Source organism: Phytophthora infestans, genomic scaffold, assembly GCF_000142945.1.
Source record: "Phytophthora infestans T30-4 supercont1.25 genomic scaffold, whole genome shotgun sequence".
In the NCBI taxonomy this organism is placed as follows: Eukaryota; Oomycota; class Peronosporomycetes; order Peronosporales; family Peronosporaceae; genus Phytophthora; species Phytophthora infestans.
Window position 1 is genome coordinate 284207 of NW_003303734.1, and position 20334 is coordinate 304540.

Below are 20334 nucleotides of genomic sequence, written 5' to 3' on the forward strand. Positions count from 1 at the left end.
CACACAAGTTCCTGCTGCTAAGCCACTCTAATGATTAATACCGTCCAACTTCTTGACGAAGTGAACTTGCTAATGCGCAAGATCCCACCAGAACACCCGAGTGCAAAGTTAAACTTTGTCCAAATAGCTGTCCGTCTATTGAACATTGATCAACATCAACACTGCATTGCTCCAGCGATGGCTGGCGAGAGGAAATCGTCCACAGACGTCGCGAACAGTAAAAACGACAGCAATAAAACCACGCGGGAATCGTGCAGAGCATCATGCCAAGATGGAAGTCGCAAAAAGAGATTCATAATACTTAAGAAGACACGAGTTCTCCCTGTTATCGCACCTGCCAGGCATCAGACCAAGCATCATCTGGACCCCATTAGGACCGTGGCAGTGGAAGGCCCCCAACCTAAGCATGACAATTCGGGCAGACTTGAACGGATATTCAGTCAGAAGGAACGGGCTCGTTTTGTCCAAAGAAGCGCTCATCTCCTCTTCATCATAGAGTATTTTGTCCTGGTGGAGTACGTCGAAGTGGTATTGCCATTCATATACTGTAAGATGTCTAACGTTTACAAACTCTATTGGACATATCGGTACTAATGCGAAGTCTTACACAGGTCTGCATCAGTTCATACTATTCCACATGCCCAACAGTGCCCATTACCCAGATTTAGCGGGATTATCGAGAGAAGAGTTCACGTCTAAAATGCTTAGCACACTGCTCTACAGCTGCTTCGAGCTCGGCTCATTTGTTATGCTGATCGTTGTGCTAAAGCGCAAGCTTGGCTATTCCAGCTTGCAACAGCTAGCTTTCGTTCTGGATGTGTATGCCGGTGTGGTTCAGACGAAGCTGAACTTGGTATTCGTCTACATCATGCAAGTGTTCATGGATCACAACGGTGAGTGTCTATTAGAACTGAAATATCGAGATTAACATTTTTTGTGTGTAAAAGGTGCCGATTTCACGTTTAAGTTCGCGTGGCTAAACTCAAAGCGAATCCACTGACGTCTTGGTGAATAAAAACGCAAGGCATAAACTCCCAATTCTAGTGCCCTACCTAAAGTATTACACGGGATTCTGAAGCTCTTACTACTTTTCCTACGCATAGGTTCTTGTATTTAAAATGCAATATTCTGTTATAATTGCTTACTTCGATCCAATGAGCCTGCGCTGATTCTATGTTGTTTCACTGGAGGAATTATAAATAGGTCACCCGCACATTTGTTTCTCTGGGACCAGCTTGAAATAGGATCTAAATCGACCTTGGCACAAAATTGTTTTCCTGAAGAATGTCCAAATATTATAACTAGGAGCGGGATCACTGTATTATGTACTAGCGCCTGTCAAAAGCTATATTAAATTATAGTAGTATCTGCTGCAGCGTAACGGTACAACACTCGATCGACGAGTGGTCATGATTTAATTTGTTGCGGTTTAATTGTCTAACCACACTCAATGCTGCGCGCTGCTGCAGCGTCGCCTACGGATTCGGATAATTTGTGAGCGTATTATTTGGTCAAAACCTGTGCTTTGACGCAGGGCTTGCCGACACGGTTAGCTGGACAGAGCGTCCTCACCCGAAACAAAACAAATTGGTGTGGAGTTAAAAAAAGGTAAGAAGTAAATAAATAATGAAAATGGGCCTCGTTAATTGGATCTGATGGTACTGTTTTATTGCTGATGATCGTGACGATCGTGAATAACTCTGAATCACGAGAAACCTTTAAATAGGACTAATTTGATACCGTATGGAAGCGCATTTAATCATTGTACACGCTCATAAAGCCGTAGCTGGTGTCTTCCATGGACACTTGCCCCTGCCTACATCTACGCCTTTATGACGCCTTTCAAATAGCGTGGAATCGGTAAATTGTGTTTCTCTTCTTTTTCCCCCTGAATACTATTATAGTTAGTGAAGAGGTCGCAATCTGTGAGAGGTCAGCTCTGATATTCAAATCGGGCGACCTTTAGCAGCAAAAAAATGAAGCCAAGATCAATTTAAAGGTGTTGGACTAGCCGTTGATCTACAGTGCGTTGTTGCGAACACCGTATTCCAGCGATGTTTTATTCTGATTCTTGAGGTTTTATACCTAAATTTTCGGAAAGCCTCAAATAACTCGAAATACCTACTTTGTTTTTCACAAAGCAGCTATTTCGATTGAGCTGCTAAAACTAGGCAGATTTATTGATAATCAATTTCTTGCGAAATCACGTTTTTCAACTCGAACACGGCCACTTTCTAAACTTTTTAGAAAATCACAGATATGATATATGTGAGTGCGTGGCAGCAACACGGAAGTCACCTTTAAGAGGTTAACCAATCTAGTTTTAGTAGCCAATGGGGGCTTCAGAAAATAACGCAAATTACAATTTAATAGCCATTTGCGTGCAGAAATGCGATAGCCAACAAGTGCAATTGTGTGTCGCGAAAACCTTTAGTACAAGCACATGGCATAGAAAAGATGATAAGGATCATCCAACAAGGTGTGGCGAACACCGCTGGGGAAGCAGAACGACCAAGTGCAGTACAAGCAGCTGGAAGATATAGACAACAATTACACACAGTTGCAGCTGAAGGAAAGGTTGAAGTTGTACGTGTTGGATGTTATCGAGTACTAGACCAAGGAGACGCCTAGAGTGCAAGAACAATAGGAACGCCGAAGTACGAAGGTATCTAAACTCAATCAGATCTCAATTTACCTGTTCAAGAACACTTGTATTGATTGCAACGTTTGAGGCATCTTGCCAAGTACTTCAGTACAAACCTCTCAAAAGTGCTACCATATACACAAGCGTGACGATGCTTTGCGATAGTAGAAATTGCAAGTTCCAGCGACAACGATGGAGACACGACGTCAAGCAGCGAACCGACGCCTCGCATTGGCTAACGGTGAGCATGACGATGTAAACGACCGTGTCCAGTGAGTTGAAGAGACACTGAGCGAGATGGACGAGAGAATGGCCCAAGTCAACCATTAGCTTGACCGCGTCCTGGAATCATCGATGCACTCGTGCAGACCGTTACTGGGACTCAGCATGCTACTCAAGCTAGCGCTGAAACTGCTAATCAGTTTCAAGAGGTTACAGCGGTAGGCTCCGCAGACAGCTGCAGCCGTGGCCCATAACCAGCAACAGCCAACTGGCACCCCGAGTCAGACCAATACTCTTCCTTGGTGAGCAAGCCATGAGATGGAGGCGCCAGCGTAGAGAAACCCGCGCAGAATGGAAACGAAGCCGCCTGTGTCTGAAGGGGATATCGACGGTGTCAAGCTCGATACTTTCATATTCCAGTTTGAGGCGTATTTACCTTCAAGGGTTACGACCTTGCTGAGGATGACGTCGTGGTGGCCTTAGAACTCAGCCAGTGTGTGAAGAAGAATGCAGCAACGTTGTATGCAACGTACATGAGGAACCCAGAGACCATGAAAACTTGGAGTGTGATGAAGTTCTTGCTCGAGAAGAACTTTAAAGAGCCCAATTTCCTGCTGAAAATGAGGAACGAGCTACTGAATTTCAGGCAGAGCTGCACTTACCAAGGATATGTGGCCAAGTTTCAGGAGAAACTACGACTGGTACCAATGGATCCTGCTTTTGCTTAAGAACTTTTCCTCAAGGGTCTAAGCAGCAACAACCTTCGCAAGAAAATCCTGTGAAGAAAGCCCATGACACTGGAAGATGTGATTAGCGAAGGCTTTAATGCGGCTGAGCTGGAGCGCATGGACGAAACCAAGTCATCAACGCCGAACCAAGGGACCAAGACTCATGGGAAGTCCATATCCAGCTTTAGCGCACCGCAGCACAAAATTACAAAACCAGCAGTAATATGCGAGGTGATGAAATGTAGAAGACGAAATGCTCTCATTGCCAGCGTGGATACTATAATGAAGATAACTGGATACTATAATGAAGATAACTGCTGGGTTAAAAATCCTGATAAATGGCCCAACTTCCAACAAAAGTTTGGCAAGGCTGCGACCGTTGACAAGACTGACTACAAAGCCAATTACTACTCTCTTATCGACAAGCTCGTTGTAGATGACGAGAACACGTCCACGTCGCCTTTAAACGAGTAAAACTGTTTGATGCCGGGCGATCAGACGGGTTTAGCCCCAAGCCCATTAAAAGGGACAAGCGTGGTTTGATGAAAGGAGAGGAGGGTGCAGCAGCAGAGAAACGCCAATCCGTGTTCATTCATGCTGGAGTATGTTCAAGTCATCCGTTTTTGACTTTTGAATTGCAGTCTTTTGGTGAACGAACGGATCGTGAAAGCTGAAGGATTTGTGGACAGTGGTGCATCGATCAACACTGTGACTCCGGAATTTGTTGAGCGTCTGGGTTTGATGGATACTGTTCATGAGCGGCAAACCATGATATCGTTGACAATGGCAAACTCGACAAGTGTTGTGTTACCGAAACAAATAGTGGAGTTAACGGTTCACGTGGAAGGAATGGAGCCATACGATGCTGAGGTTCGCTTACTACCAGTACCAGACCGAAGGGACATCCTACTTGGAATGCCATAGCTTCAAAAAGTGAACCCTCGCATTGACTGGCGTACCGGGAGCATTCGACCGGCGATGACTGTCTTGCTGACTCGACTAGCAAAACTAATGGCCAGACACATGCGGAATCGTACCAAGCCGTCTGTGGCTAAAAGTGCTGAAAGGCAGTCGGTTTACTTTATAGAAACTGGGGGAAACAAAGATTATTTCGCTGAAACAATTGCCTCGACTGCTGAAGAAACCTCGTGAAGTGGAATATGTCTTTGTCATTCAGCCAACGAGTGGTAATCCGGTTAAAAGAGCGAAAAACATCGACGACTACGTGGATCATCCCGTGTACCCGTATTTGCAGAAGTATCAGGGTTTGTTTCGTCAAAAACTGCCTGCTGAACTACCTACTGCATCACACGGACAGCATGAGATGGATGTGAAAAGCAACGAAGCAGTATTTCGTCGGCAGTGGAAGCAGTCGCCGGAACAAGAAGCGGAGCTTATGCGGTGGGTACGGAAGATGGAGGAAGCTGGTCTCATTCGACCGTCTACTTCGCCTCATGGTGCGCCTACCTTTTGCGTCCGGAAGGTGGATGGCTGGCGGATTGTGCATGACTTTCGTGCTATGAACTTGAACACTGTCCGCCGTACATGCCGATGCCAAGGAAAGACATAATTCTGGAGCAAATGCAAGGCTCATACTACTTTTCTTGTCTTAACCTGCTAAGTGGATACTATCAATTTCGGATGAGAGAGTGTGATATACCTTATACTGCGTACCAAGCACCGAATGGATTGTACGAATATTTGGTGGTTCCAATAGGACTATCAAACGTCCCTGCTACATTAAGCGCTGGAATTCGACGTGTTTGGAGGACATGATGGATATCTGTCAGAGCTATTTCGACGACATCTATGTATTTAATCGAAGTACCAGTTTGAATGAGCACTCGGCAGCTCTGGATCGTGTTTTCGCTAGACTTCATGAACACAAGTTCTACGTATAATTGAGCAAGTGTGTCTTCTGCGCATCTTCGATTCCGTGTCTGGGGGGCATTGTCGGACGTGAAGGCGTTTAGATCAACCCCGAGAAAGTCCGAGTCATTCGCGAGTGGCCAAGTCCTGCGACCAAGCATGACTTACAGTCATTTCTGGGTACGGCCGCGTACGTCCAGCGTTTTTGTCGTGGGTTTGCAGAAGATGCTGGACCGCTGTTTAGCTTGCTGAAGATCAAAAACAAGCAAGTTGAATGGACGGACAGCCTGACGGAGCATTTCAACCGACTCAAGAAGAAAGTTGGACAGACACCGGTTAATGCAATTGCTGATTTCAAATAGGGTTTCTTTTTTAGGATGGATGCATCGGATTTCGCTATGTGTACCCGCCACAGCAGTTGCTTATATGCTTTCTGCGGGACTACCTAGGTTTTAGACATATTGCTGGCGAAGCGATGATCACTATCTCACAAAATGATGAGCGTACTGACCCCTCAATGTTAGGAGTAGTAACGCAATTTCTTCATCAGCTGTTTGCTGATAGACAACTGTTTCGAAATGAAATCGCCAATATCGTGAGTGCTGTGAACTACAATACTAATCATTGGTGTGCATACAGCTATCGACATTAAGAAAATAAGAATATTTGTTGTTACCCTCAGCAACAGCGTCAATGATACGCATTCCTCGACAAGCTGTGCAAAGAAAACTACAGGATCTTACTTCGGGGTAAGTGCGCTGACATGCAAGAACAACATTGTAAAGAAGAATAGCAGTTCGATGTGCATAACTGTGAAGTATTTGTTGTGAAAATCGTACGATGCTTCGGGACTGGTCTAGCAATTTCATTAATGATCGCCTACGAGCAAGACTTTTGTCGGTACATATACGTGAGGAAGGCCTTTAAGGAGGTAAATACCATCACATCAGCAGTTCGTAAACTTGATTATGAGAATGTTTTGAAGTGAAATCAGAATAAAATATCCATTTTAGCGAGATAACCTTCAATTTGTTGGTCCCCAAGGCATACACCTGTTTGTGGTCCGCTCTCGATTATCGTATGCTTTATTAAAATCAAGTGCGTACACAAGTAAACCGTGAAAATCTTTAGATTGTAAATACAGATTAGCTGAGGAAAACTTCCAGAAGCATTATCATTTAGAACCTGGTCCTACGCGGTAGACAGTCCTGATGCTTTACGAAAACCAACCTCCCCTAAGACGATTGAATTCACATACTAGCATAACAAGCTTTTATCTAATACTGAGCCTTATATTTCTTTCTCACTATACGAGCAGTCTGAAAGTGTACCGCAGCGGCCTGTGCTAGAAGGGTGTATACCGTTTGTCAACTCGATCAATAGACTTAGCCAAAGCGATCAACTTCTTGTAACTAAATCGTCCGCTACGTTTGTATTCAAACTCAGATAATGTTGTGGAACTTGCAAAGGCTTCACAACGCTGAGTACGAGGAGCACCTAAATATGATAATAGCTGACTTTAGCAGCTACAACTGCGGTATTTTTAAACTGTATTGAGACACCTGAGTACAGGTTATGTGAAGCTAGTAGCTGAAGCGCTATCCTTTGCTTATATTAGTGATCTCAAGGTGATGTCAGCATAGCTTATGAAGTATGTGCTACAGGTCCTGCCACGGATCGCTTCAGGCCGCTTGAAGCGACGTCGATCTGAACGAAGTTCGGATCCGACTTGAGGCGGCGGCGGCGTCGTTGACGACGGCGACCGTGACGTGGAGCTTTGCTGCCCACGTCTAGGGATGTCGGCGCTACGACATCCGAGGCACTCGTGGCCTCGTGTGGTACTGTGCTACCCACACAGGAAGCGTGTTCGACGCCTTCCTCTTCAGTTAAGGTCTGGGCGACCGTGTGCGGAGCTCTGTTAGCCACGCTGAACACGCTGTTCTCGGTGTTCATGACAGCTGCAGCTGTCTGCGGAACTAAGTTACCCGCCTGTGGACCTAAGTTACCCACTTGGTCAGCGCCTCTTCTGGGCGCTGCCACCATCAAAGCATCCTCGCAGTCGTCATATTCGTCGACGACTCCCAAGCATCTGCCGAATGCTTTGGTACCCTGGCAGCCCTTGCGGGCGCCACGGGTCCTGACAGAGATTGGAACATGACTCACCAACGCTCTGTTGGACAGCGCAGGGCGGCTGGCCCCGATTGCCTTCTCTCGCCAGTCAATCCAGGGCTCGTGGTTCTCAAGCCAGGGCATGCCCAGGATCATATCATATGGATCCATATCGAGAAGAGTGAACTGTTCGAGGTTTCAAAGTCTTCAAACTTGACGGCCAGATCCACTTGGACGTTGAAGACAGTGACGACCTTCCCGTGTGTACACCCAACTCTTAGCACGGCCGCTAAGGTTGGAGAGTGCAAAAGCAACACGAAGTTGCTCGGTCGAGATCAGAGTTGCGTCCATCGCGAGCTCAAACTTCTCGGACCCAGAAGTGAAGGTTCTTACCTTCCTTCCCTTCATACGGCTTAACCTTCAGCCGTATTGGCTTCGGGTGAGGCGGATTTGCTTCCGCCGCCGGAGCCTGCAGGCTCTCCCGCACATGCGCAATGAGGCCCTGCTCGTACGCGTCGAGCGCATTGACGCGCTCGAGCTGCTCGGCCGGTGTTGACACCACCAGGCTCTGCAGGGCCTCCATCCCGAAGATGCCTGCCATCTTCCGAACCGACTCGAACTGAGAGTCGTTCATATGGGAGAAGTCGTTCCTATCCATGGCAACGAACTTCGGAGAGGTTCAGGTAGTCTACCCGCGGTGGCGTGGATTGACTACGAGTGCTACCAAGTGTGACGGGGTCACACAGCACCTTGCGCTAGAGGAAGTTATCTTCCGAGAGTATACAAACTCTCAGTGAACGGCAGTTCACAGGTCCCCTCTTTAGTTAAAAGAGAGCGAAGTGACCTAATTAAGGTAGAATGTAAAATGAGTATATTTATAGGTAGATAAAGCTTTGGGTTTAATACAAACTATAAGTCACCTATAGAAATGCAATGTCATCAACCAATGGTTGGCTTTGGACGACCTTATTACTTTGTACCAAATATCCCGAAGTATGACGTGTCACACGGCATGTAACCAGGGTACACTTAGGGCTACGTACCCCGTTACAGTGCCTCCAGGTACTGCCACCATAGCAGAATTTGCTGCACTCCCCAGTGGCAAACGGTGGATAGAATTCCTCTCGTCCCTCGACTCATTCACTTCCGTCTTTCTCTGCAGACATGATCTCTTAATTGCAAGTGCGTTTCACTAGCGGCCTTGGGCTCATAACCAGAAGAGGAGTGGTTCACTAGCTGCTGGTCAGAACCAGGAAGAGAAAAGGAAGACGTAAAAAAAATGAGTCAACACCGGCTTGGCGGCAAAAACCACCTTTTTGTGTTTCTTGTTTTAATTTATAAAGTTTTGTTGAGGTTGTCTCGTAACTGTTATCGTGGAGATCAATACACAAAACTTTATAATTTTACAAAAAATAATACCTATAAGTATAAGTTCCGCGCATCGGCATTGTTTGCTACATATGTATACCGGTAATAAAACGCCAAGCGGGCAGCCGCACAGTCCACAATTCAAAATCCCGTCATGACGTCGCCTGAGTCCTCCTCGCCCACGTCCTCCAAGCGTACCATCTTCGTGTCCTCGCGTAAGAGCCAATTGGCCATGGCGCAGACGAATACTGTCATTGCTATGCTGGAGGAGCGCTTCCCGGACCTTCAATTCGTGGTAGGGCAGGAGGACACTGTGGGCGACCAAGTGCTGGACCGCCACCTGAGCGACCTTGGCACCACCACAGCGTCGGGTCTCTTCACTAAGAGCTTGGAGGAGGCACTGCTCGCCAAAGCTGCCAGCTTCGCTGTCCACTCGCTCAAGGACATGCCCACGACGCTACCGGATGGACTCGTGCTGGCGGCTATCACCAAGCGCGAGAGCCCTGAGGACGCTGCAGTGATCCACCCTAAGCACAAGGAAAAGGGAATCAAGACGCTTCAGGAGCTGCCCGAGGGAAGCGTCATTGGAACCAGCTCGTTGCGGCGCGAAGCTCTGCTGCGAAGTCAGTTCCCGACTTTCGAAATCAAGACCGTGCGCGGGAATATTCAGACCAGGTTGGCCAAGTTGGATGAGCACGACGACTACGACGCTATTATCGTCGCGGCGTGCGGATTCCGACGTGGAGAACTAGGAGACAGAATTGACGAGATCCTGCCCATGGACACGTTCGGGTATGGTGTGGGTCAAGGAAGCATCGGCGTCGAGTGCCGTGCCGACGACGAAGAGGTGGGGACATGAGAAAGAGATGTAGATAATTGTGTGAAGACTGACCGTTGTTGTTTTTGTGACTTGCAGACGATTGAGATGCTCAAGACTATTACCGATGAGAAGTCAGCGCAGTTGTGTAAGGCGGAGCGCAGTTTGCTGTATCATCTCGAAGGTGGATGCCAGGTCAGTCTTTGTGTACAATTTCGGACGGATCGTAGGTGGGTTTCTAACGTTGTTAATATTGCGTCGGCTTCTCCGTTGTTTAGATCGCTATGGGCGTTAGTGCTACATTGGATGAAGACACACTGACCCTGAACGCGACGGTGTTGTCTCGGGACGGCAAGGAGAGCGTTCACGGTACGATCATTTGGGTGCTTTGTCGCCTTTTGTGAGTGGTATTTACTTACGTCCACTTCACTACAATTATCGCAGAAACGATCTCAGGCCCGCGTACTCAATGCGAAGAGCTGGGAAAGCAGCTGGCAGAGCGCTTCTGGAACAACGAACTGGCCCGGAAGGTGCTGGGCAAGACCCGTCAGAAGCGTGCACTGACGTACGGAGACGCCGAAGCTCCCGGTGACGCAGCTGCTGCTGCGGCATCTGGATCGCCCACCAAGAAGGCTAAAACCTCCGAGTAGGTACCTTACATGTCGAAACCCTCGGCCACCACTAAACGCAAGCATAGAGACCAGTTTGTCCACGTTTAGTGATTCACGTTCAAAATTGGTGATACCATTTGACTCAAATTTTGAGACCATTGCAGTATAGTCCAGTCAAAGTGGTCCACACGTTTTTGCTGTTAAATACGAAATGCTAGTTTCCAGTCATTTCGTAGCTGCTCGCCATCAACTCTTAGTGCTTCATCTGCTCTGTGTATTGCTGCTTCCCACGACGCGAACCCACCTCATCTCTCAGCAAGCAGCTCTCATCATAAAGTGCGGACTCTCTTCTACCTAATACTGCTAATTGCGTACTCCAACGCCGTCTACAAGCCTCAAAAGCTGCAACTGAAGACATGTCCGCTGATCAATTGACCCGAGCTCAGAACAGTCGCGTGCTCCAGGCCTTCCGCGCTATCGGTGTTGTTGCCGACGATGTGCCAATTTTGTGGTACGGTATGGGCAAGGCCAGCTTCGCAACAGCGTCACTTGGCAAGTCTTTCGTCGTGTACAACTGCGATAAGCTCACACCCGTGCTGGTGTCGCCACAGTTACCCAAGCGCATCGCAGCGCTGGCCGTGCAACCCAAAAAGCACTTGACTTTTACAGCTTGTGGACGTCAAATCATCGTGTGGAAGCGCGTGCAACGCGTCAAGACGCTGCTAGGCCACAAGGGAACCATCAAGCAGATGATGACCGTAGGTAACGTCCTCTTCGCCCTCGACGACGAGCAAGAAATCAAAATCTGGGACCTCGATACCATGGAACTTGTAGACACGCTAAACTTCCCTACAGGCTTCACACCGACCGTGATGCTGCACCCGGACACGTATCTGAACAAGATTCTGGTGGGGTCGGAGCAAGGAGCACTGCAGTTGTGGAATATCCGCAAGATAAAGTGCATTTACGAGTTCAAAGGATGGGGGAGCGCTGTCAACGCAATGGAACAGAGTCCCGCAGTGGACGTCGTGAGTATCGGACTGGCCGATGGAAGACTCATGGTGCACCACTTGCAGCTAGACCAACAGGTGCTGGACTTTAAGCAGGACCAAAAGAGCGGGATCACAGCCATGTCGTTCCGTACGGATGCAGGCGCTTCGACGACTCCCTTGGTGGTGTCGGGGTCGCGATCCGGTGACATTGCAGTGTGGAACCTGCAGACTAAACGTCTCGAGTCGGTGATCCCAGGTGCACACGATGGTGCGGTAGTCTCGCTGCAGTTCTTGGCGAACGAGCCGTTGTTGCTGTCTTCGGGTACAGATAACTCCATCAAGATGTGGATTTTCGACCACCTGAACGGCGGCACGGCTCGCCTGCTCAAGTCTCGTGAGGGTCACCGAGCCCCGCCGACGCGTATTCGTTACTATGGCAATAATACTCTCGCTACGATGGCGGACGGTGCGGACGGCACGTGCTGTCAGATCCTGTCGGCCGGTCAGGATCGCGCCTTCCGTGTGTTCCACACGGCTCGGGAACAGCAGAGCAGAGAGCTTTCCCAAGGTCCAGTACTCAAGAAAGCTCGCAGTTTGAATGTGCGGTTGGAGGACCTGAAGCTGCCGCCCATTGTGCAGTTCGCGGCGATGGAGACGCGTGCTCGCGACTGGGCGAACGTGGTGACGTGCCACGAGAACGAGATCGCGGCGTATGTGTGGCGCTTTGAACACCGAGCTATTGGCAAGAAGGTGCTACGTCAGTTCGACCCGAGCAACCGCGTCCCATCTGGTAGCGTGGAGGACTTACGTCGTAAGAAGACACAAGCTACAAGTGTCGCTATCAGCTCCTGTGGCAACTACGCACTAGTGGGAGGTCTGGGTGGTTCAGTCTTCCGATACAACATGCAGTCTGGTGAGAAGCGTGGCTCGTACCCTGTAGCAGCGACACCGAAGGCGAAGATCATTCGCTCACTGGTACTGCCTGGCTCGGATCTGTCAGCTCTGCAGAACGATGAGGCTGATAAGACGGCTGCGGATGCTCACGATGGACCGGTCAGTGCAGTGGCTGTTGACGCGCTGAACGAGACGCTGGTGTCAGCGGGTATCGACGGCAAGCTCAAGTTCTGGGGCTTCAAGAAGCACGAGCTGCGCTTTGAGATGGACGTTGGCTCTCCGATCAGTCAGATGGAGCTGCATCGCGACAGTAATTTGCTCTGCGTGGCGTGCGATGACCAGGTGCTGCGTCTGTATGACGTGACGACCCACAAACTTGTACGTCGCTTTGCCGGCCACTTGCACCGTGTCACGGACATGACGTTCAGCTCGGATGCGCGGTGGCTCTTCTCGTCTTCAGCTGATGCCTCGTTGCGTGTGTGGGACATCCCGACGGGCAAGTGCGTGGACTGGATGCGTTTCCAGAAGCCTGTGACGGGTCTGGCTGTGTCCCCGACGGGCGAGTTCCTCGCTACTACACACGTGAGCCACGTCGGTATCTTCTTGTGGGCGAACCGAAGCTTCTTCACCGAGGTCTTCCTGGACTCGGAGCCTACGGAACCCATCCTCATGGACATGCCTGTGTCTCTCAACGAAGTGGATAACAGCGACCAGCTCGGATTTGGCACCGAACGTAACCCACAACTGTCCGTGTCAAGTGTTATTGAGCAGCCTAAGAGTGTCAAGGTGGAGGAAAGTGAGGAGAGCTCGGACCCACTGGACGCGTCGCTGATTACTCTGTCGACGGCCCCACGTGCGTTCTGGCAGTCTTTGTTCAATTTGGAGCTGATCAAAAAGCGTAACAAGCCTATTGAGCCTCCGAAGGCCCCCGAACAAGCCCCGTTCTTCCTCCAGACAGTACGTAAAGACGATGTCCACCCGACTTTCGTTCCAGTGGCATCCGAAGCGAAGAAAGAAACTGAGAAGAAGGACGAGGAGGACGTTGCGATGGACGGCTGGGGTGCTGGTGATGATGATGAGGCCTGGGGTGACGATGACGGTGAAGAGCCGGAAGATGAAGTGGCTGCTCCTAGCTCCCGTATCGTCAAGACGGAGGGCATGGTGACTACCCGCTGTAAGCTAGCAACGCTGTTGGCTAAGGCTGTACAGGAGGAGGAAGACGAGGACCACACAGTCTCGCGCTTCAATGAGGTGGCCAAGTACATGCAGTCGCTGTCTGCGTCGGCTGTGGACGTCGAGATGAGCACTCTGTGCATGGGAGACTTTGACGAGGAGGGGAAGAAGCTGCTCGGTTGGTTCCTGGATTTCCTACGTGAGGAGATGCAGACACGTCGTAACTTTCAGGTGCTCCAGGCATACCTGAACCGGTTTCTGAAGCTGCACGAAGAGCTGTTGGTCGCGGACTCGACATTGCTGGCGCGGGTGGACGAACTGGGAGCCGTGCAGCAGCAGCAGTGGCAACACTTGCAGAAGTTGCTGCACAACAATTTGTGTCTGGTGCAGTATCTCAGTAAGATCCAGATGTAGGTTCGCAGTTGCTAGTTTTACACATATACCCACAAGACGAAGCGTCAATAAACGACACCAATGCACTTTTGATTAGACTAGAGATTGGTTGGGCGTGGAAAGGAGTTACTACTGCGGATGTACTCGCTGAAATAACAGACTACGTACTATTATCGAGTAAACCAGGTTTGTCTTACTGGTCGTTCTGCGGGAGAGTCTCGGTCAGTGTCTTCCTCACTACTTCGTTAGTTAAGAACTGACCGAAACTCTCCTGAGCCAATTCAAAAACTCGCAAACACCTCCAACGTGGCAGACTGTTAAGGTTCACTTCCAGCTGGACTCCGTATTGCATACAACGAGATCTAAATGCATGTAAAAGCAGTTGTATCCACAAGAATACCGTGCCTTATGGAAATGTTTGATGGTCTTTGCACGTTTGCTGAGGACTGCCTTACATCTGCATTGCGCTTTTAGTTTTGCCATACACCCATGAAGAGAGCAGCATGCACTAACTGCCATTCGTGCGCCCCAAACAGCCGCCTATGTTGACCAGACACTGATCCACTGCTATCGAAATGCTACTGCAGCAACAGCAGCTACATTTCATGGCCAGAAGCTTATTAGACTCGGCATACTTTTCTAGCCATACATTCCAGAAGAGTCATCTCCTACTATCTACGAAGTCTCCGGTTGAATATTTTTCATGTGTTGGTCAGCGAAAGGAAGCGATACTCTATCGCATCTTTTTGGTACCCATAGCTACTTCATGGCGTTGGAAGCTGGCGAGTACCATTGCTCCTCGTCACGTACCGTTTGAGGGCTTGGAGCTGCCGAGCTCCTCGCTGCTCACAACATTTTCTCACTCAGAAGCGGCATTCCTGTCGTCGACGGAGCGTGTCCTACTTCATGCCACTTTCGCTTAGCCTTCAAGGCATATTCTACCATCAATAGCAAATAGACGCTCATACCAACAAGCATCGTTAGTTATTCATGTCGTCTTTCTTGGCACGAAAACTAGCTCTAACGTTACACATGCAATGCATTGAAAAACATCAGACTACCGATGGCAACCTAATCCGCAGTTTTTTTCCTTACGAATTTGGCGAACCCACCGCCTGGCCGCCCGTGGCACAGCAAATTTTTGCATCGGTCTCTGGCCGAGTTGAAGTCGCATAGGCTGCACATCACGGATGGACACAGGCTCAGTCAGCATGACGTAATTTTCATAAACTTCGACTTGCTCACCAGATGGTCTCCGCTATCGTGAAATTCACGTTAGATTTTGCGGATACGCTTGGTACGTCACGCGTGTAGCCTCATGTCATCTTTTTTCATTCGTCCACCTTGAGCCAGCAAGTCCCCTCGGCGAGGGGCTCATCACCACGATGCAAAGCCTGAGATCGCAACGGGTAGAGCACAACCGGGCACATGATCAGCACTGTCAGCTCCCAAAAGGGGAAGAATTTTCTCTAGTGACCCACAACTGGCGGGCAAAGTGAGTACAGGGCAGCGCGTCGAGGATATATCACATACTGTACGCAGTATCGGTTTAATGACCGGCTTTGCGATTGCGTAGTCCCAAGATACGTCGATACTGCGTAGATTCGCACGAGCACTCATAAAGCCACGCCACCACATCAAACCGGCGACGAGCTCCCAGAGCACAGATGATACTACAAGTTGCACGACAGTACGCCGAGGACGTACACGGTTTTGCTTAACTAGCCAACGGAAAGGTGGCACCTGCTCCAGTGGTCCATGGCTCCATCGCTCTAGTCCTCCTGTGACCCACATCGTCAGTGCTCCAGTGATCCAGTGTGTCCAGCGCTTCAGTGACCCTCTGGTCGAGTGATCCAGTGTGTCCAGCGCTTCAGTGACCCACTGGTCGAGTGCTCGAGTGCCCCAGTTCTCCAGTGCTCCAGTGTTACATCGCTGTAGAGGATGCATTTTGTTGATACTGCACATATCTGCGGGTGGATGCCTCAGTCTCGTTGATGAATCAGCTCGGGTGGGGCTATACAGCACGCCGTCGCTCACGGTCAGCGGCTGTGACCCATGCCTACCTTCATGGTTGGTAGAGTTGGTAGTCGGTGGCCTTTTAAGAAATTGCGAGGAGCAACACTTCTGGAGGTTGGACAGTCATGGCCGTGTCACTGAGGCTTGTATGTACATGTAATGGCTTGGCCATGTAGTGACTGGCGCAGTAGTAATCGATTGTTGTAAGTAGCTTGGGCTGTGGGCGGTGACTGTGGATGCCAGATACTTGATGCATATCGGGTACGAGTACTTGATGGATCTGGCTAGCTCCTGTGCAATTGGTCAGATTTGCTCGGACAGATTAACTAGAAGCAACAGGAGCGCACCTCCCAGACATTATCGCGTTCGAGGCCGGCTGCTAAGCGTGACATAAGCCTTGACGAGTTGAGTTGCTCGGCGGTGTTTCGAGCGTCCTGTCTTTGCTGTTAGTGATTTTAGGTTTCCGTGAGTTGCGCTCGCATCATTTCCGGCTGGATTCCAGCTTGGAAGTTCTGTACGAAAACGAGTGTTAGTTAGTAGCTAAGCTGTTAGGAGGGTAGATTGAACCGGGGCTTGTAGAGGTAGTGGCTCACGCTAAGCTGTCCGTGTGTGTCACACACGCGCATTACGCAGCAGGTCTACGCGTCCACACTTGCTTGCCTTCTTTCGAAATCGACTTGTGCTCTATCCACAGAAAAGCGAGAGTGGGGTGTTTGGACAAAACCGACGTGGTCAATGACCACGGCTGGCCTGGCCCCCCATTCCGCAGTCTACAGCTTGATCCTTAATACACGAAAGCATTGACAGATTAGTCAGCGTTAGTTTTGGCGAAACTAGCAGCATACATTTCGCAATACTAACAAAATTTACCAACATTCGCTGCGAGCAACTCATTATACCAGTATTAATTTGCTAACATTTGGCCAATACAACTCGCTAGTGTCTTACATTTGTACGTACGTTTTGCTAGCATACGGCTGCATATCGCTGGTAAAGCGCACCGCTTGGTATGTGCGTAGGGGGGGGAGAGAAGCGGTGGTGGCTTTCAACTGCTATCTTGGATAGGGGATAAGACCGCAAAAGCAGTTCTTAACGTTTTCCATCATTTATCAGTTATATGTCGAAGCCACAGCAAAGAAGTCCAATGGAATCCTGTATGATAGGCTATCATACCGGTAGTAGTACTAGTACATGTAATTCAAACAGTATCTTAGGTTTCCTAAATGTGTGTGTAGCAGCGACATCGCTCGCTATCGGCATCCGTGATGCGGACTTAGATGTGTTCAGAGTCCGTCCGCATCGCGTGCGTCCTCTTGTTTGTGGCTGCATCCAGGACTAGCAGCTGCCAAAAAGTGCAAGTTCGCGAGACCTTCTCCGTGGGGATCCATTATTCAACTTGCGCTCTTCAGCTTCAGGTTAAGTCCTCCAAGTAACTGGGCTACAGTGTCCGAGCAGATCACCCATGCTTCCTACGTCTCTGCGCTCGTTATTACAGTCGGTGTAAGCTATTCACCTCGGAACCTTGACACCATGGATGACTCGTAGACACGCTAAGCTTGCTTCACACCGACCGTGATGCTGCACCCGGACACGTATCTGAACAAGATTCTGGTGGGGTCGGAGCAAGGAGCACTGCAGTTGTGGAATATCCGCAAGATAAAGTGCATTTACGAGTTCAAAGGATGGGGGAGCGCTGTCAACGCAATGGAACAGAGTCCCGCAGTGGACGTCGTGAGTATCGGACTGGCCGATGGAAGACTCATGGTGCACCACTTGCAGCTAGACCAACAGGTGCTGGACTTTAAGCAGGACCAAAAGAGCGGGATCACAGCCATGTCGTTCCGTACGGATGCAGGCGCTTCGACGACTCCCTTGGTGGTGTCGGGGTCGCGATCCGGTGACATTGCAGTGTGGAACCTGCAGACTAAACGTCTCGAGTCGGTGATCCCAGGTGCACACGATGGTGCGGTAGTCTCGCTGCAGTTCTTGGCGAACGAGCCGTTGTTGCTGTCTTCGGGTACAGATAACTCCATCAAGATGTGGATTTTCGACCACCTGAACGGCGGCACGGCTCGCCTGCTCAAGTCTCGTGAGGGTCACCGAGCCCCGCCGACGCGTATTCGTTACTATGGCAATAATACTCTCGCTACGATGGCGGACGGTGCGGACGGCACGTGCTGTCAGATCCTGTCGGCCGGTCAGGATCGCGCCTTCCGTGTGTTCCACACGGCTCGGGAACAGCAGAGCAGAGAGCTTTCCCAAGGTCCAGTACTCAAGAAAGCTCGCAGTTTGAATGTGCGGTTGGAGGACCTGAAGCTGCCGCCCATTGTGCAGTTCGCGGCGATGGAGACGCGTGCTCGCGACTGGGCGAACGTGGTGACGTGCCACGAGAACGAGATCGCGGCGTATGTGTGGCGCTTTGAACACCGAGCTATTGGCAAGAAGGTGCTACGTCAGTTCGACCCGAGCAACCGCGTCCCATCTGGTAGCGTGGAGGACTTACGTCGTAAGAAGACACAAGCTACAAGTGTCGCTATCAGCTCCTGTGGCAACTACGCACTAGTGGGAGGTCTGGGTGGTTCAGTCTTCCGATACAACATGCAGTCTGGTGAGAAGCGTGGCTCGTACCCTGTAGCAGCGACACCGAAGGCGAAGATCATTCGCTCACTGATACTGCCTGGCTCGGATCTGTCAGCTCTGCAGAACGATGAGGCTGATAAGACTGCTGCGGATGCTCACGATGGACCGGTCAGTGCGGTGGCTGTTGACGCGCTGAACGAGACGCTGGTGTCAGCGGGTATCGACGGCAAGCTCAAGTTCTGGGGCTTCAAGAAGCACGAGCTGCGCTTTGAGATGGACGTTGGCTCTCCGATCAGTCAGATGGAGCTGCATCGCGACAGTAATTTGCTCTGCGTGGCGTGCGATGACCAGGTGCTGCGTCTGTATGACGTGACGACCCACAAACTTGTACGTCGCTTTGCCGGCCACTCGCACCGTGTCACGGACATGACGTTCAGCTCGGATGCGCGGTGGCTCTTCTCGTCTTCAGCTGATGCCTCGTTGCGTGTGTGGGACATCCCGACGGGCAAGTGCGTGGACTGGATGCGTTTCCAGAAGCCTGTGACGGGTCTGGCTGTGTCCCCGACGGGCGAGTTCCTCGCTACTACACACGTGAGCCACGTCGGTATCTTCTTGTGGGCGAACCGAAGCTTCTTCACCGAGGTCTTCCTGGACTCGGAGCCTACGGAACCCATCCTCATGGACATGCCTGTGTCTCTCAACGAAGTGGATAACAGCGACCAGCTCGGATTTGGCACCGAACGTAACCCACAACTGTCCGTGTCAAGTGTTATTGAGCAGCCTAAGAGTGTCAAGGTGGAGGAAAGTGAGGAGAGCTCGGACCCACTGGACGCGTCGTTGATTACTCTGTCGACGGCCCCACGTGCGTTCTGGCAGTCTTTGTTCAATTTGGAGCTGATCAAAAAGCGTAACAAGCCTATTGAGCCTCCGAAGGCCCCCGAACAAGCCCCGTTCTTCCTCCAGACAGTACGTAAAGACGATGTCCACCCGACTTTCGTTCCAGTGGCATCCGAAGCGAAGAAAGAAACTGAGAAGAAGGACGAGGAGGACGTTGCGATGGACGGCTGGGGTGCTGGTGATGATGATGAGGCCTGGGGTGACGATGACGGTGAAGAGCCGGAAGATGAAGTGGCTGCTCCTAGCTCCCGTATCGTCAAGACGGAGGGCATGGTGACTACCCGCTGTAAGCTAGCAACGCTGTTGGCTAAGGCTGTACAGGAGGAGGAAGACGAGGACCACACAGTCTCGCGCTTCAATGAGGTGGCCAAGTACATGCAGTCGCTGTCTGCGTCGGCTGTGGACGTCGAGATGAGCACTCTGTGCATGGGAGACTTTGACGAGGAGGGGAAGAAGCTGCTCGGTTGGTTCCTGGATTTCTTACGTGAGGAGATGCAGACACGTCGTAACTTTCAGGTGCTCCAGGCATACCTGAACCGGTTTCTGAAGCTGCACGAAGAGCTGTTGGTCGCGGACTCGACATTGCTGGCGCGGGTGGACGAACTGGGAGCCGTGCAGCAGCAGCAGTGGCAACACTTGCAGAAGTTGCTGCACAACAATTTGTGTCTGGTGCAGTATCTCAGTAAGATCCAGATGTAGGTTCGCAGTTGCTAGTTTTACACATATACCCACAAGACGAAGCGTCAATAAACGACACCAATGCACTTTTGATTAGACTAGAGATTGGTTGGGCGTGGAAAGGAGTTACTACTGCGGATGTACTCGCTGAAATAACAGACTACGTACTATTATCGAGTAAACCAGGTTTGTCTTACTGGTCGTTCTGCGGGAGAGTCTCGGTCAGTGTCTTCCTCACTACTTCGTTAGTTAAGAACTGACCGAAACTCTCCTGAGCCAATTCAAAAACTCGCAAACACCTCCAACGTGGCAGACTGTTAAGGTTCACTTCCAGCTGGACTCC

General features: G+C 50.3%; 3 protein-coding genes across 3 annotated transcripts; all 3 read left to right on the forward strand.

The window, feature by feature from the left end:
* Nucleotides 1–9094: 9094 nt before the first annotated feature.
* Nucleotides 9095–10407, forward strand: PITG_12930 (porphobilinogen deaminase; the record flags this gene model as incomplete). The annotated part of the gene is made up of 4 exons (XM_002900438.1): nucleotides 9095–9787; nucleotides 9857–9952; nucleotides 10036–10126; nucleotides 10202–10407. 4 exons carry the CDS (start codon nucleotides 9095–9097, stop codon nucleotides 10405–10407), a joined length of 1086 nt encoding a protein of 361 aa, XP_002900484.1.
* Nucleotides 10408–10784: 377 nt separating this feature from the next.
* PITG_12931 (uncharacterized protein) lies at nucleotides 10785–13841 on the forward strand (the record flags this gene model as incomplete). Its single annotated transcript, XM_002900439.1, has 2 exons — nucleotides 10785–13013; nucleotides 13059–13841. 2 exons carry the CDS (start codon nucleotides 10785–10787, stop codon nucleotides 13839–13841), a joined length of 3012 nt encoding a protein of 1003 aa, XP_002900485.1.
* A 3213-nt stretch (nucleotides 13842–17054) lies between these two features.
* PITG_12932 (uncharacterized protein) lies at nucleotides 17055–20012 on the forward strand (the record flags this gene model as incomplete). Its single annotated transcript, XM_002900440.1, has 1 exon — nucleotides 17055–20012. One exon carries the CDS (start codon nucleotides 17412–17414, stop codon nucleotides 20010–20012), a length of 2601 nt encoding a protein of 866 aa, XP_002900486.1.
* Between the last annotated feature and the right edge of the window lie 322 nt (nucleotides 20013–20334).